This window comes from Chanodichthys erythropterus, chromosome 6, assembly GCF_024489055.1.
Source record: "Chanodichthys erythropterus isolate Z2021 chromosome 6, ASM2448905v1, whole genome shotgun sequence".
Taxonomy (NCBI): domain Eukaryota; kingdom Metazoa; phylum Chordata; class Actinopteri; order Cypriniformes; family Xenocyprididae; genus Chanodichthys; species Chanodichthys erythropterus.
The window spans coordinates 2670001-2686008 of NC_090226.1; the positions used below are offsets into that span (position 1 = coordinate 2670001).

At 35.1% G+C, this 16008-nt stretch overlaps 1 protein-coding gene across 1 annotated transcript in view; it reads right to left on the reverse strand.

Moving 5' to 3' along the window:
* dennd6aa (DENN/MADD domain containing 6Aa) overlaps window positions 1-15906 on the reverse strand; it is a 27288-nt gene extending 11382 nt beyond the window's left edge. Inside the window, exons 1-5 of the mRNA XM_067387716.1 lie at window positions 15592-15906; window positions 14618-14656; window positions 14494-14536; window positions 4650-4762; window positions 4427-4507 (exon numbers count right to left, since the gene is read on the reverse strand). Coding sequence (XP_067243817.1) covers window positions 4427-4507; window positions 4650-4762; window positions 14494-14536; window positions 14618-14656; window positions 15592-15807 — 492 coding nt within the window. The 5' untranslated portion in view covers window positions 15808-15906. The remainder of the gene's footprint in view (window positions 1-4426; window positions 4508-4649; window positions 4763-14493; window positions 14537-14617; window positions 14657-15591) is intronic.
* Between the last annotated feature and the right edge of the window lie 102 nt (window positions 15907-16008).

Sequence of the window (16008 nt, forward strand, 5' to 3'; positions counted from 1 at the left end):
ACAAACGGCTGGTAGGGACTACAATGAGCTTCTTCCTGGGTTGGTGACATCACAAACCCCAAAATTTACATAAACCCCGCCCCTGAGAACATGCAACAAAGGGGCAGGGCAATGTTGGGCTGATTCTCCAGCTTTGTTGTTGTTGAGCTGTTAAAGCTCCGCCCTCTTCTGGAAAGGGGGCGGGGAGCAGCAGCTCATTTGCATTTAAAGGGACACACACAAAAACGGTGTGTTTTTGCTCACACCCAAATAGGGGCAAATTTGACAAGCTATAATAAATGATCTGATCTGAAACTTCACAGACACATTCTGGAGACACCAGAGACTTATATTACATCTTGTGAAAGAGGCATTATAGGTCCCCCTTTAAAGGAATAGCTCAGCTAAAACTTAAATGTGTCATCATTCACTCACTTTTTAGGAACTTAACTCAAATTTACAAAACTTTGACTTTTTTTTTTTAAATGGCACAGAAAAGAAGAAGTGCATTCATGCTGGCATACATTTTAAGATGTTGCATGAAGTACATTTAAGACACATTAATGGTGATTTTTGTCATTTCTGCAACTTGACAGCCGACTTTATACTTTCATTGTGTGGTAAATGAGCCATGCATCATAACTGATACATCAGACTTTTATGGCTCATATAGTATGATATAGTGGATATAGAGCTTATACACAAGGAGGAAAACAACATCAAGACCCAAACAGAGCAAACATTATGCAATTTGGTGCAGATGCTGATATTTATATGGTCAAAAAGTAAGATGAAATTCTGATAGCTTGTAATGTAAATCAATTAGATGCATAAAAATGTCAGTCGCCATTTTATATCTGCCAATAATATGTCTTAGTAAGATGATATTTAAATGCTTATTTTTATTTCATTTTAAAACATATAATGCAATGCAATATAATGATGACTGAGAGATGAAATCAAAAACCTGATGGATCATATTTGATTTAAAAATGATGTCTGGATAATCAAGTTGCTTCAGTTCAATAAGTGTTCACCTTAATATTACTAAGAACTATATAAAAGTTATTCTTGCATTTACATCATAAAAGATTTTTAAGATTTTACTTGCTTAAAAAGTCTAAACTTTGAATCAGACGACAGTAGATTCGTAAGTTTTGATCATGTTAGAGGCTTTATAGAGTTAAAGACCAAACATAAATGCATCAGAAACCAGTTGGCAGCAGAAAGAAAACAACTGTAGTTCATCAACATCGTTCCGTTAGCAAAGAAAACAAACTGGGTTGTGTCGGCTCATGTCGAAAACCACAAAGTTTCATTGAAGCGCAGTGAATCACCTCAAGAATTGCATAAGAAGCTGCAGGGCAGAAAGGGCCCCAGAAATCTCCTGTGTCTTCAAAAATAACGAGAATTAAAGGCTCTTGAAAAATTCCAGAACTCCCAGCTAATCTCCGCCTCTATTTTTAGGGTGTGAACAACGTTCGCTGGTGATATATCAGAATCACACTTCTGCTGCATGCAAAAAATCAGACACAAGATGCTCGTGTGGTGTTGGGACTTGTTCAGTGCTGTGCTTGATCGTCGCTGGCAGCACAGGAAAACATACTAAAACATGGGAACCAAAGTGTGGGCACAATGACACAAAAAACCATTTGAAGCTTCTCACGGACTAAAAACTCTCGACCAATAGAGTCTTTTCACAGACTGTGATGACACGTACAGATATTAACATCATACATTTTTTTAATTTAAATTTACTTTGTGTTATTTTACCTTGGCATAAAAAACAGCTAAGAGAGTGACGGTAAATTTGACATCTTTCTCTCTTCTGACTGACGTAATCAATCTCTCCACTATTGTGGATTTTTTCTTTTGCCATGTGATAAATGGAAATGCAAATCCCATTCATTGCTATAGAGCGCAACAGTCGGGATCCAGAAGTAAAAATTCCATTCATTTAATTTTCTTCATAGGGAAATTTATTTTTAATGATAACTTAAACCTTTAAAGACATATCTACTCTGACCTACGAGTTGTTAACTGATGGAATTTGTTTCACTTTAAGCCATCAGGCAGCATTATTTCAACTTATTTTTTTGAATAATTATGTTTAACAGTGGCATTTTTGGTGAAAGACTACATTACCCATGATGCTGTACAGAAAATTCCACCAATCAGAGGTTAAAAACAAGCAAAACATGCCAAACGATCTCTTTGGCTCCGCCCATATTACCATATATACCTAGATTAAGTAAAGACTGCAATTTATTTTTTATTTATTTTATTTTATAACATACATATATATATATATATATATATATATATATATATTTATATATTTATGTATATATATGTGTGTATATTTATATATATATATACACATACATACATACATACATACATACATATATATTATATATACAGCTATGGAAAAAAAAAAAAGACCACTCCAAGTTCAGAAATCAATGTTAAGTGGTCTCTTAATTTTTTCCATAGCTGTATGTATGTTATATATATATATATATATATATACACATACATACATACATACATACATACATACATACATACATACATACATACATACAGGTCCTTCTCAAAAAATTTGCATATTGTGATAAAAGTTCATTATTTTCCATAATGTAATGATAAAAATTAAACGTTCATATATTTTAGATTCATTGCACACCAACTGAAATATTTCAGGTCTATTTTTATTGTTTTAATACTGATGATTTTGGCATACAGCTCATGAAAACCCAAAATTCCTATCTCAAAAAATTAGCATATCATGAAAAGGTTCTCTAAACGAGCTATTAACCTAATCATCTGAATCAACTAATTAACTCTAAACACCTGCAAAAGATTCCTGAGGCTTCTAAACACTCCCAGCCTGGTTCATTACTCAAAACCGCAATCGTGGGTAAGACTGCCGACCAGAAGGCCATCATTGACACCCTCAAGCGAGAGGGTAAGACACAGAAAGAAATTTCTGAACGAATAGGCTGTTCCCAGAGTGCGGTATCAAGGCACCTCAGTGGGAAGTCTGTGGGAAGGAAAAAGTGTGGCAAAAAACGCTGCACAACGAGAAGAGGTGACCGGACCCTGAGGAAGATTGTGGAGAAGGATCGATTCCAGACCTTGGGGGACCTGCGGAAGCAGTGGACTGAGTCAGTGATGGTCTGGGGTGCCATGTCAGCTGCTGGTGTTGGTCCACTGTGTTTTATCAAGGGCAGGGTCAATGCAGCTAGCTATCAGGAGATTTTGGAGCACTTCATGCTTCCATCTGCTGAAAAGCTTTATGGAGATGAAGATTTCGTTTTTCAGCACGACCTGGCACCTGCTCACAGTGCCAAAAAATGGTTTACTGACCATGGTATTACTGTGCTCAATTGGCCTGCCAACTCATGGCCTGACATGAACCCCATAGAGAATCTGTGGGATATTGTGAAGAGAAAGTTGAGAGACGCAAGACCCAACACTCTGGATGAGCTTAAGGCCGCTATCGAAGCATCCTGGGCCTCCATAACACCTCAGCAGTGCCACAGGCTGATTGCCTCCATGCCACGCCGCATTGAAGCAGTCATTTCTGCAAAAGGATTCCCGACCAAGTATTGACTGCATAACTGAACATAATTATTTGAAGGCTGACTTTTTTTGTATTAAAAACACTTTTCTTTTATTGGTCGGATGAAATATGCTAATTTTTTGAGCCAAAATCATCAGTATTAAAACAATAAAAGACCTGAAATATTTCAGTTGGTGTGTAATGAATCTAAAATATATGAACGTTTAATTTTTATCATTACATTATGGAAAATAATGAACTTTTATCACAATATGCAAATTTTTTGAGAAGGACCTGTATATATATAATTTTTTTTTTTTTTTGGAACAAACTTAAAATATATTGTTTTATATATATAATCAACATTTGTAAATGAATAGTTTTATATTTCTCCATTTTTAATTTGATTACGCTGTTTGCAATGCTTCATGGGATTGTAGTTCTTTCCCTCACTAAAGCCGTTAAGTTCACAGATTTCAAAACCTTTTTGCTTCAAATCAAAGTTTGATTAACCTCATAGTTTGTTCATCACAAATAATGTTTTAACAAAGACTCTCCCTATAGGAGAAATCAATGGAAAAAATACTGTTGCACTCTATATAAAATATAGAAGTAGAGAACTATGATGATTTGTGCTTCTGAGAACCCTGAAAATGTGAAAAGGATCCACAGGAACATAACATTATATAAATTATGATATATTGTGCACCAAAGGGCCAGGAAGTAGCTCTAGGGTGGGTGAAACACAAAATGCGTCACTGGAATTGTTTACTGCGCCACCAGAAGCGACCTGCATGTTTCAACAACTACCAAATGTCACTTTCAATCCATCACCTCCTTGATCAACTCAACGTCAGTCACGAGGCATCAGGTTCGTACCTTCTGAAAGTAGCCCCTCTTGAGCGACTTGTCTCGCACCTGTCTGAAGTACACGTACCCGTAGTAATAACCCTGATCTCTCTGTGGGAAAGACAGAAGAAAAACATGCACATTTCCAATTAGTATTAATGACATGTAACAAAGTATTTTAGTGATGTTATGATTAATTCAAGTTTTTGCGATATAGGAGTTAATGTTGAGTTCCTCAGCTGTCAGCACTGACCTTGAGACAGACCGGTGCATCCCGGTCGAAGTGGTCGAGGAAACATCCGAGTGACGACTTCCTGCCTGCGGCCTGCCGGAAACGGAAGCAGAACTGTGTGTCCCCCAGACAACCTGTGGCCAGAGACACAAACAGTCATGCTTATCTGCAGAACTATACAGTGCAAATATGCATGGACTGAATCAAGGACATTTTATTGAAACCATGTTTTCATCTGAAGTGCTTGTTTTTTCCAAAACAAATCTGACTTATTAACTTCAGCCATAATATTTAGTCTGCTGCTGAAACATGTGTTCTGCAATCTGCATCATCTCTTGGATATAAAGGCCATGGTACAACAATTATGCTGCATTTGCATTTTAAAACAGCTAATAGACTTTACATTACAGGAGAGCAAAAGCATACCTGACATGTTGTATAATAGACAAAAGTAATGATGACATTTTATTATTGTGCTTTATTTATTATTGTGCTTTATTCGAATTTGTTGTGGTTTTCTACAGAATCTATTGGTACACACATACATATGACATAAGAACGGAAACATTTAAATAAGTAAACTAAGAAAATAATAATAAATAAAGTAAAATAAAATAAATAATGATACTATTGTGGTATACATCTGGAACAGAAGACACTTCAAACTCAATTGGGATAGAATGAATTTTCCCATTTCCAGAATTCAAAAAGAGTACATTTTTACAATTTTTAAAAAATTGTAAACATGCATTTTACCTAAACATTTATATTGTCAACTTTTAAGATTGCATTAGCAAATGCCTCAAAAACTCAAAAAAAGAAAGGAAAATAACAACAACAGAGTAAATTTTGATTTCATGGGGTCTTTAAATAATTACAACATAAACTGTCAGTAAATCACTAAAAAAAACCCCACTAAACTTCATATCTAAATAGTACGGAAGATGATTAGGGCCAAGCAATAATAAAAAAATAAAACCATCTTGAGATTAAAGTTGCTAAATTGAGAAAAAACTCGTTAAATTTTGAGAAAAAAGTCGAGATAAAATGTTGAGAATAAAGTCTTTAAATTACAAGAACAAATTCGTTAAATTATAAGAAAAATGTCGTTAAATTTCGAGAAAATAAGTCGATAAAAGTCATTAAATTACGAGAAAAAAGTCGTTAAATTTCAAGAAAAAAGTCGAGATAAAATGTTGAGAATTAAGTCATTACATTACGAGAAAAAAAGTCGTTAAATTACGAGAATAAATTCGTAAATTTAATGACTTTATTCACAACATTTTATCTCGACTTTTTTCTCGAAATTTAATGACATTTTTCTCATAATTTAACGAGTTTATTCTTGTAATTTAATGACTTTATTCTCAACATTTTATCTCAATTTTTTTCTTGAAATTTAAAGAGTTTTTTCTTGAAATTTAACAACTTTAATCTCGAGATGGTTTTATTTTTTTTTATTATTGCTTGGCCCTAATCCTCTTCCGTAAAATATGATATTATATATCTAATTATAATTATATATAAAATAAAAAACATTGTTACCAATAAAATAAAGGCTAAAAAATAAAAATACATAAATCAAAATCATAACAAAATATAACATTTAGTAAAAAAATTATGATAATAATAATAAAAAAAATATATATATATATATATATATATATATATATATATATATATATATATATATATATATATATATATATATATATATATATATATATATATATAAAATAATTAAAATAAAATACAATCTTTGCTTAATCTGGAGCTCGGTCTGTATGATGTAACATGGAAATGGCATTTTCAGGTCTTCAAGACATTCACAAATAATCAAACACAAGACACACAACATCCATAAGTTAAGGAACCATCTGGAAAACCAACAGAACCACTGACTCTTCAAATTTCACTTCAGGCTGTTCTGATGTCCCAGACCTGACTGCTCTGGTTCAGATTAGAACAGGCGTGTTCTTGTGTTCATCTCTATTTTTGGCTTTTCTGCATGCATACAGTGATGTGTGTGGGCCATAAGGAACAAGGAAGGTGGTTTGCGCGAGTGTGAAACCAGATTACTGGATCTATCTGTAGGCCGTGACTGATGGATTACCTCATCCTCCCCCTTAACCCTTTCCTCAACACCACGGGAGTCTATAAAAAGCAGCGTTTACACAACATTTAGAGTTAATCCTACTGTATGCACCTCTGAGAATGAACAACGTCCGACTACATGCTCGTTACACCTAAAAAGACCATTCAAATGATCAAACACAAGATGATCAGAACAATCAGTTAATAATTATAATCCATAACTAGGCTACAACTATGATGATAATTAAAGGGGCCTTAAAGGGACAGTTCACCTAAAAATGAAACTTATCCCATGATTTACTCACCCTCAAGCCATTGTAGGTGTATATGACTTTCTTAATTCAGCCAAACACAATCTGAGTTATATTAAAAATATCCTGGCTTTTCCAAACTTTATAATGGTAATAAATGGGGGTCGAGATTTTGAAGCCCAAAAAAGTGCATCCATCCATCATAAAAGTAATCCACACGGCTCCAGGGGGTTAATAAAGGCCTTCAGAAGCAAAGCGATGGATTTTTCTAAGAAAAATATCCATATTTACAACTTTATGAACTTATATCACTGGCTATACACTGTAATCACTCAAGCTCCTCTTCTCTTATATCGAAATCCTCCGACATTTCTTGAAAATTCTCGTTTTAGACTTCTAATACGAGACCGGTATTTTGTTTTGGTCTATCCTCTGCACTTCCGCATTCGTCAATATGCTACGAGTCAGGTCAGAGGTCACTCTTCCACCGGTGTCATGACAAACTGTCTCCCCAAACTGTCAGTTAATGATTATTCTAAGTACATACGAAAGATATTAATTTAAAATACCCATATAGCTTACTATATAATGCGTAAGAAAACAATTTAGTGCATAATAAAATTAGTGCGTAATTTCTTACGCTTGATTAAAGGTGCAATATGTAATATTTTTGCAGTAAAATATCCAAAAACCACTAGGCCAGTGTTATATATTTTGTTCACTTGAGTACTTACAATATCCCAATTCTTTCCAACTATTTGTAAATCGTGAGAAAATTGCAATTTTAACCAAGGCTCCGGGACGTGTGAGTCGCCCCCTGTCAATTGCATCCTACCCCTGGTTTCCGGATTATTTAATAGAAACCATGGAAACACCAAAGATGCTTTAACGTTACTGTAGTATGAAGCAGAGCAGGAGCGAGTGTTGAACGAGGAGCTGGAGCGATTGATCAACACACGCCTCACGAGCAGCGGGACTTTTATTATGACACAGTCGCTGGCACTGCTTCCGCTTTTCTGGTCATGAGTATGAGGTAACGCAGCTCTGTTTATCATATTAGATACATTTGAGAGTGTTGAAAATGATGTTATAACGTTACTCTGTGTGTGATAAATGACATGCAATTAATTTTAACACATTATATGATGAAGAAAATTCTGTATTACTGTTACTAAAAATAAAGCTGCATCTGATTATGCTATGTTAGCTACTTCACAAAACAGTGTTTTTCCCTGAGGCATGGTAAAGCATGGTACTCGCAAAAAAAAAAAAAAAAAAATCAAGAAAATTAGATTTAAACAATAAGAATAAACGTGTTGATCTATATAACAATAATTAGTTTTCTGTCTAAACGTAACCAAACAGTTTTTCCTTTGTCTATTAAAACATGTAATATATTAATAATCACATCCATGAACATGATTTCTTCCCGAGTCCAATCCCGATTGTTTCCACCAGCTGTGATGTGAAGACCACATGTCCAAAGATTCCGCGCTCAAACTTGGCGTCATCAAGCTACGCCTTTGTTTTGAAGAGACACAATTTGTCAGTACACCGGAACTAGACTCAAGTATGGCCATTACCAGAAGCCAGTGATTATTGTTTATAAAGCTATAAATATGGATATTTTTCTTGGATTCGCACCTCCTGGAGCCGTGTGGATTACTTTTATGCTGGATGGATGAGCTTTTTTGGGCTTCAAAATCTCACCCCCCATTTCACTACCATTATAAAGCTTGGAAGAGCCTGGATATTACTGAATATAACTCAGATTGTGTTTGGCTGAAAGAAGAAAATCATATATACCAAGGATGGGTTGAGGGAGAGTAAATTATGGGGTAAGTTTCATTTTTGGGTGAACTATCCCCCTTTGACATGGAAAAAAAAATTAAGGCAAAGAAATAAATAGGTTGACCAAAATATATATATATTTTTTTATGAAATTTACTAGCAATTTCAGAGTGAAATTTTTTTCTACACCAATGTAGAAAAAAATGTGCACTTCATACATGGAGTCTCATCCATAATTATAAGCCATTCACAGATTTACTGAACACAAACCAAATGAATGCATTGCTGTGGAGAGACTGAACAACGCGTAATGCATCACAACAGATGCACTTCTTCACATCTGATGGGGTGGCAGGAACTCTGTTGCCACAGCAACCCGCATGCTTTTCTCATGCCTCACCCACAGCATGCGAGAAAAGACGCTAACGCACACCAGAAATTTCCATATGCACAGCCTGACCCACAAACACTGGCATCTGACTCTTGGCCCTTCTCGAGGAAACCGGCCCCAGGAAACTGATTTCAGAGATGAGAGGCATTTTCAAAACAGCACAATGGCGATATCTTGTGTGAATCACTGTAACGGTGAATCATGGGTTATGAGAGCTGGATGTCCTCTAGTTAAAGAGCGAGACCCACCAGTCAAATCAGGTTTGATTTGGTTACATCGGTCAACGAACAGACCATTTACAACCGGATATCCTGCGAGTGTAGAAAGTCTCATTCACATGACACACTATAAAATCACTGCATTAGTGATTTTACCACGGTTAAAGGATGTCATTAGGTACACTACCGTTCAAGGTTTGGGGTCGGTGAGATTTTTGCCTGCATTTATGTAAAAACAAACAAACAGTAATATTGCCAAATAATATTACAATTCATAATAGCAATTTCCTATGTGGATATATTGTAAAATGTAATTTATTCCTGTGATCAAAGCTGAATTTTCAGCATCATTACTCCAGTTTTCAGTGTCACATGATCCTTCAGAAACCATTCTAATATGATGATTTCCTGTTTAAGAAACATTTATGATTATTATCAATGTTGAAAACAGATTAATATTTTGATGGAAACTGTGAAACATTTTTTCCAGGATTCTTTGATGAATAAAAAGTTCAAAAGAACATTTATTTGAAACAGAAATATTTTTTTCTACATTATAAATGTCTTTACTGTCACTTTTGATCAGTTTAATGCGTCCTTGCTGATTTAATTTCTTCAAAAATAAATTTTACTGACAAATTTTTGAACGCTATAGTGTACTTGATGAGATCATATGAAAACATCAACCTTCTATGCAAATTGTGAAAGTAATATGATAAATGACACCAATATTAATATATTTAAATACATAAATGGGTCAATGACATGATGGGTAATTTTTTTGTCCAAAGGTCTTAATAATAATAAAAAACAAAGATATGACATCCAAAGTATGTAAGGTAGTACAACTAGATCTCTTATTGAATCCAAAAAGTTTGAATTATATTTTTCTACATATAAAAGTATTTTAAAGATTTTGAAGTGTCAAAACGTCATTCGGTTTAACCATCCAACCGTTCATTAGTGATAAAATATCTTAAAACGTAATAAATGTCTATATATTTTTATTCTGTCATGATTTTATAACATCATATATCAACATAGTGCAAAATTGCATTAAAATTATGTGTAGAAGTCGTTGCTTTGTTATGAAAAAGAATGTCTGGAAAAATGAATTTCATTGATGTCATTCAGAATAACCCATATAAAGGGACCAATTTGGATCACGTCATGCGGTCAATATCATGTGACAGGATGTGACATCATTCAGACACCTGTAAAGGGTCACATGGTCATGAAGCAAAGTAACAAACTCTCTCTTAACTATTTGAAAAATTCATGTTTGCACTTGATCATACGCATGTGCCGAAACATCAGGTCATTTGGTGCAACCGCTATAAAACATGGAAAATGTTGTAATATTAAAAAAAAAAAAAAAAAATGTACTAAATATAAAATTTTTGATTATACTATTTTAGCTAGCTAGATATCAGCCTGTTAGCATCTTTTAAAAATATCGTCATTCTGTGTAACCAAAAGTGTCATTCGGTAAAACCGAAATTTAGTTTAAACCGAATGACTTTTTCAGTAACAAATTTTGTCCATCTTGTAAAAAATGACAAAAGCAGTATTAATTGATTATAAAAACCACTATGTTAACACTTAATAAAACTTCAAAATTAATTATATCTCCATTATGTTTTTTTACACTTTTAAAAACCTCATTTGTCAATGACCCAAATATTAAACAATAAAAATAATCCCAATCCCTTTCAGAGCCTCGCTGCATCAGACAATTATTGTGCTGCCACAATCTTTAAATGCTATCATCCAGTCAGATTTTCAGAGCTGGAAATATCGATATAAGCCTGCCTTTTACTAGCTTGTAAAATATGATACACATTTGTGCTTCAACAAGACATGCTGCATCCTGTAAGATAGTGTACTGTACGAGAGCTGAAGTGAGTAGAATGATGGGATAGGGTATCTGCTCATACATCAGGTTCTTCAGTTTCAGAAAGATGAGAACAGGATCAATATCACACCAGGAGACTCACAGTGAGTGAACTCTACAAACACACAAATCCAGAATAAGACCGTCTGCGTATTTACAAAGTCATTAACTGGACTGTCCTGTAATCTTCAAATCCTGATCCTCCTCGTTTGTACCTCATCACAGCTATTAATAACCCAAGTTTATTGCAAACTAAATTAACATGAGCTGAATCTGTGTGAAGAAGATCAGAGATGCCATTTTTATCACAGCTGATACTGTGGAAAACAACACCGACTGCTACAGTATTGACGAATGCGGCTGAGTGCTTCTGTTAGAGATAAGCGAAGTTGTCAACATGAAATGTAAAACATTAAAACTAATTATTTACATAAAAAATAAATAATTAGCTGTACTACAACAGTTTTCCCCAAGGAGACCATGAAACATTTTTATTTACATATATAAAAAGAGAAAATAATTAGCTGTGGCTAATTTACATTCTGTATTCATTTATTCAGCTTCATAAATTTGTGATGAACGAGCAAAACTTAAAGGATTAGTTCACTTTAGAATTAAAATTTCCTGATAATTTACTCACCCTCATGTCATCTGAGATGTTCATGTCTTTCTTTCATGAGTCAAAAAGAAATGAAGGTTTTTGAGGAAAACATTCCCAGATTTTTTTTCCATATAGTGGACTTCACCAAGGTTCAACGGGTTGAAGGTCCATATGTCAGTTTCAGTGCAGCTTCAAAGAGCTCTACATGATCCCAGACGAGGAATAAGAGTCTTATCTAGAGAAACAATGTAATTTTCTAAAAAAAATTAAATAAAAAAATACAAATTATATACTTTTTAACCACGAATGCTCGTCTTACACTGCAAAGCATGACGTAATCATGTTGGAAAGGTCATGCATGACGTAGACAGATGTACCGCGATAGGACGAAAAACTTCTCATTTTCTCATTTTACCTTTTTTTTAAAGGGCATTTGACTTAGTCTTTGCACGTTTGCTTTGTAAACATTGGATCGGTACTTCAGTCTACGTCACGCCTGACCTTTCCAACGTGATTACATAATGCGTGGCACATCTCAGAGCAGTGCAAGATGAGCATTTGTGATTAAAAAGTATATAATTTTATTTTCTTTAGAAAATGAGCGATGGTTTCTCTAGATAAGACTCTTATTCCTCGTTCATGTAGAGCTCTTTGAAGCTGCACTGAAACTGACATTTGGACCTTCAACCCGTTGAACCCCAGTGAAGTCCACTATATGGAGAAAAATCCTGAAATGTTTTCCTCAAAAACCTTAATTTCTTTTCGACTGAAGAAAGAAAGACAAACATCTTGGATGACATGGGGGTGAATAAATTATCATGAAATTTTAATACTAAAAAGTGAACTAATCCTTTAAGCATTATTCGTTGATTATCTATCACTCTGCCACAGCTATTAAATCGCATATATATTCAAATATACAGCGTGAAGTTGCATCATGCCACGTTTGACATCAATGGTACTGTTGCATGTCTCAGAAATGATTATGCATGGAAAAAAGCGTTGAACATTCTGCTAGATAATATGTTTGGAATGACATGATGAAAATTCTAAAAATTGCAAAATGATGATAAAATTCTTCTCAAGCACAATAATAAAAATATTTTAGAATAAAATAAAAAAGTAGGTGGAGCTGTTAATATAAGATGCGAGGAGCTTCAGGAGCATCTCAACTCAAGGTCAACAGGGCGATTCATTAATATTGACCTTATTCATTAACAATAGCAAACATAGCAAAATATATACTGTAACAGAGCATCTGTTACGAATGCATGATCACACATATTGACCTGCCCAGCGACGGTCCATTATTATCTCTAATACAGAAGAGTCAGATAGCACTCCACAACCCACACTGTGAGTTCATTCTGAATATGCATGCGCTTGCTGAGAAGGAGGACGTCAAGCTCTCATCCCACACACATTAGTGTAAGACACACGGGTCATAGTACTCACTCAGATGAATTACAATCCTCTAGATCAAACCTTAACACAAGTCACACACTACAACTTAACTGCCTAATCATAACAGTAAGACTCAAAAATACAGTATGGAAAGTGATTGATGTTTATGCCAGTTTTAAAAATTCATTAAAGGGGTGGTTGATTATGATTTCACATTTTTAACTTTAGTTAGTGTGTAATGTTGCTGTTTGATCATAAACAACATCTGCAAAGTTACGACACTCAAAGTTCAATGCAAAGAGAGATATTTTCTTATATAGAAATCGCTACAACAAACGGCTGGTTGGGACTACAATGAGCTTCTTCCTGGGTTGGTGACATCACAAACCCCAAAATTTACATAAACTCCATCAGTGTTTGAACAATGTAACACCGTTACTGTCAATCCTCATTTTGGCTGCATGAGATTCTCCAGCTCTGTTGTTGTTGAGCTGTTAAAGCTCCGCCCTCTTCTGGAAAGGGGGTGGGGAGCAGCAGCTCATTTGCAAAACAAACAAACAGTAATATTGCCAAATAATATTACAATTCATAATAGCAATTTCCTATGTGGATATATTGTAAAATGTAATTTATTCCTGTGATCAAAGCTGAATTTTCAGCATCATTACTCCAGTTTTCAGTGTCACATGATCCTTCAGAAACCATTCTAATATGATGATTTTCTGTTTAAGAAACATTTATGATTATTATCAATGTTGAAAACAGATTAATATGTTAAAGCTCCGCCCTCTTCTGGAAAGGGGGTGGGGAGCAGCAGCTCATTTGCATTTAAAGGGACACACACAAAAACAGCGTGTTTTTGCTCACACCCAAATAGTGCCAAATTCAACAAGCTATAATAAATGATCTGTGGGGTATTTTGAGCTGAAACTTCACAGACACATTCTGGGGACACCAGACACTTATATTACATCTTGTGAGCATCTGAACTGCATTATAAAATACAAAGATACTGAAAAGCACACAGATCTGACATGATGACTGAATAATAAACTTCCTTTCTGTTAACTTTCAGCTTTAAATGTGTGATCTACTGAACTTTCCAGTCAAAAACATTGTTTTAGAATGTTTAAATCTATAGGTGACAACATCTGTGCATCAAGTGTGTATTATTTACAACATACACAAGAAAAAAGCCATAGTAAAGAAATGCAATTTTACCTGAATTAGAGTCCGGGAATGACAGATAGCATATACTGGTTTTCTAAAATGAGAGAAACAACATTCTGAGCATCAGAATTCATGCTTTATTCCAACAAAAAGATATAAAACAACCATTTTATACCTCTTTTTCAGTCAGTTTGGAGTGGTGTGGGTAGATCACCTGCAGCAAAAAAAGAATAACATGAAAAATGTGAGAATGCTTTACTTTTCAAACTGTATTTCATTATGAAATGCATAAATGGCACATAGTAGATGCTGTTAGTCACATAACCACTCTTGAGATGCTTAGAAAAACACTGTGATTTGGCTTTACTTTGAATGTAGAAGATGTTTTAGTGAATTTTTCAGCTTTAGGTATGGACAATTTTGTGAATATTGGGGTTCAGTCAAGTTTAAGACAAAGTTTAGATCAACACACTGAAAATGACAGCTGTCAGACAAACCACACACACATACAATGTACACAGATATATTACAAAAGTGGTTTGCACACACTAGTTGAAAACAGAAAGTTACATTAAAGGGTTAGTTCACCCAAAAATGAAAATAATGTCATTAATTACTCACTCTCATGTCGTTCTACACCCATAAGATATTACCAACCAAAAATATTCTTGTGGCTTTATATTATTAATATTGAACCACTGTACTCACATGAACTGATTTAAATATGTTTTTAGTATATTAATGGATTTTGAGAGAGGAAATGTCATTGCTGGCTATGCAGGCCTCACTGAGCCATCGGATATCAACAAAAATATCTCAATTTGTGTTCTGAAGATTAACGAAGGTCTTACGGGTGTGAAACGACATGAGGGTGAGTAATAAATGACATTATTTGCATTTTTGGGTGAACTAACTCTTTAAAGTATGGCACAAATAGAGGAAAATAAGCTCTTATACACACATAAAAGGTCACATATAGTACCAATGAACTGCTTACAATGGTTCAGCATCCTTCTGTACTACAAAATAAACATATATATGCTCTTTGCTGACTCAACTACTTTTGTTAGCCACAGATGCTAGCACACAGTTAGCCGGCTAGCAGGCCACCTCGCAGATGACAGCACTAAATACGACAGTCTTCTGTACCTCCACAGCTTGCCCGAGCTCCAGATCGAAGCCGACCACGCAGATGCAGTGGAGCCAGGTGGAGAAGCGGTCCCACGGCAGCAGTAACGGCTCCGGGTCCGGGTCTTCCACTGCTGGAGGCCCATCGACGGGCATTTCCTCCGCCGGAGACACTCTCAGGGTGTCTTCCGGCTCCTCGATCTGATCTTCGAGTTCCCCAGACCCCTGAAAGGCCATGGTGATACTCTCAGTTCGCTCCAGGTGGGTTAGGACTCGGTTAATTGATGAAAACTGCAGGAACTTGAGCTGTAAATACAAACAGGTCCTGGATGAAAGGGGCGGAGCTTGCGGGGAGAGCGTGCTAACGTCATGCGTGAGCTCAAGAGATGTACGGGAGCGCGCACGCAGCCACAACAAGCGTATTTGATGTACTTATTC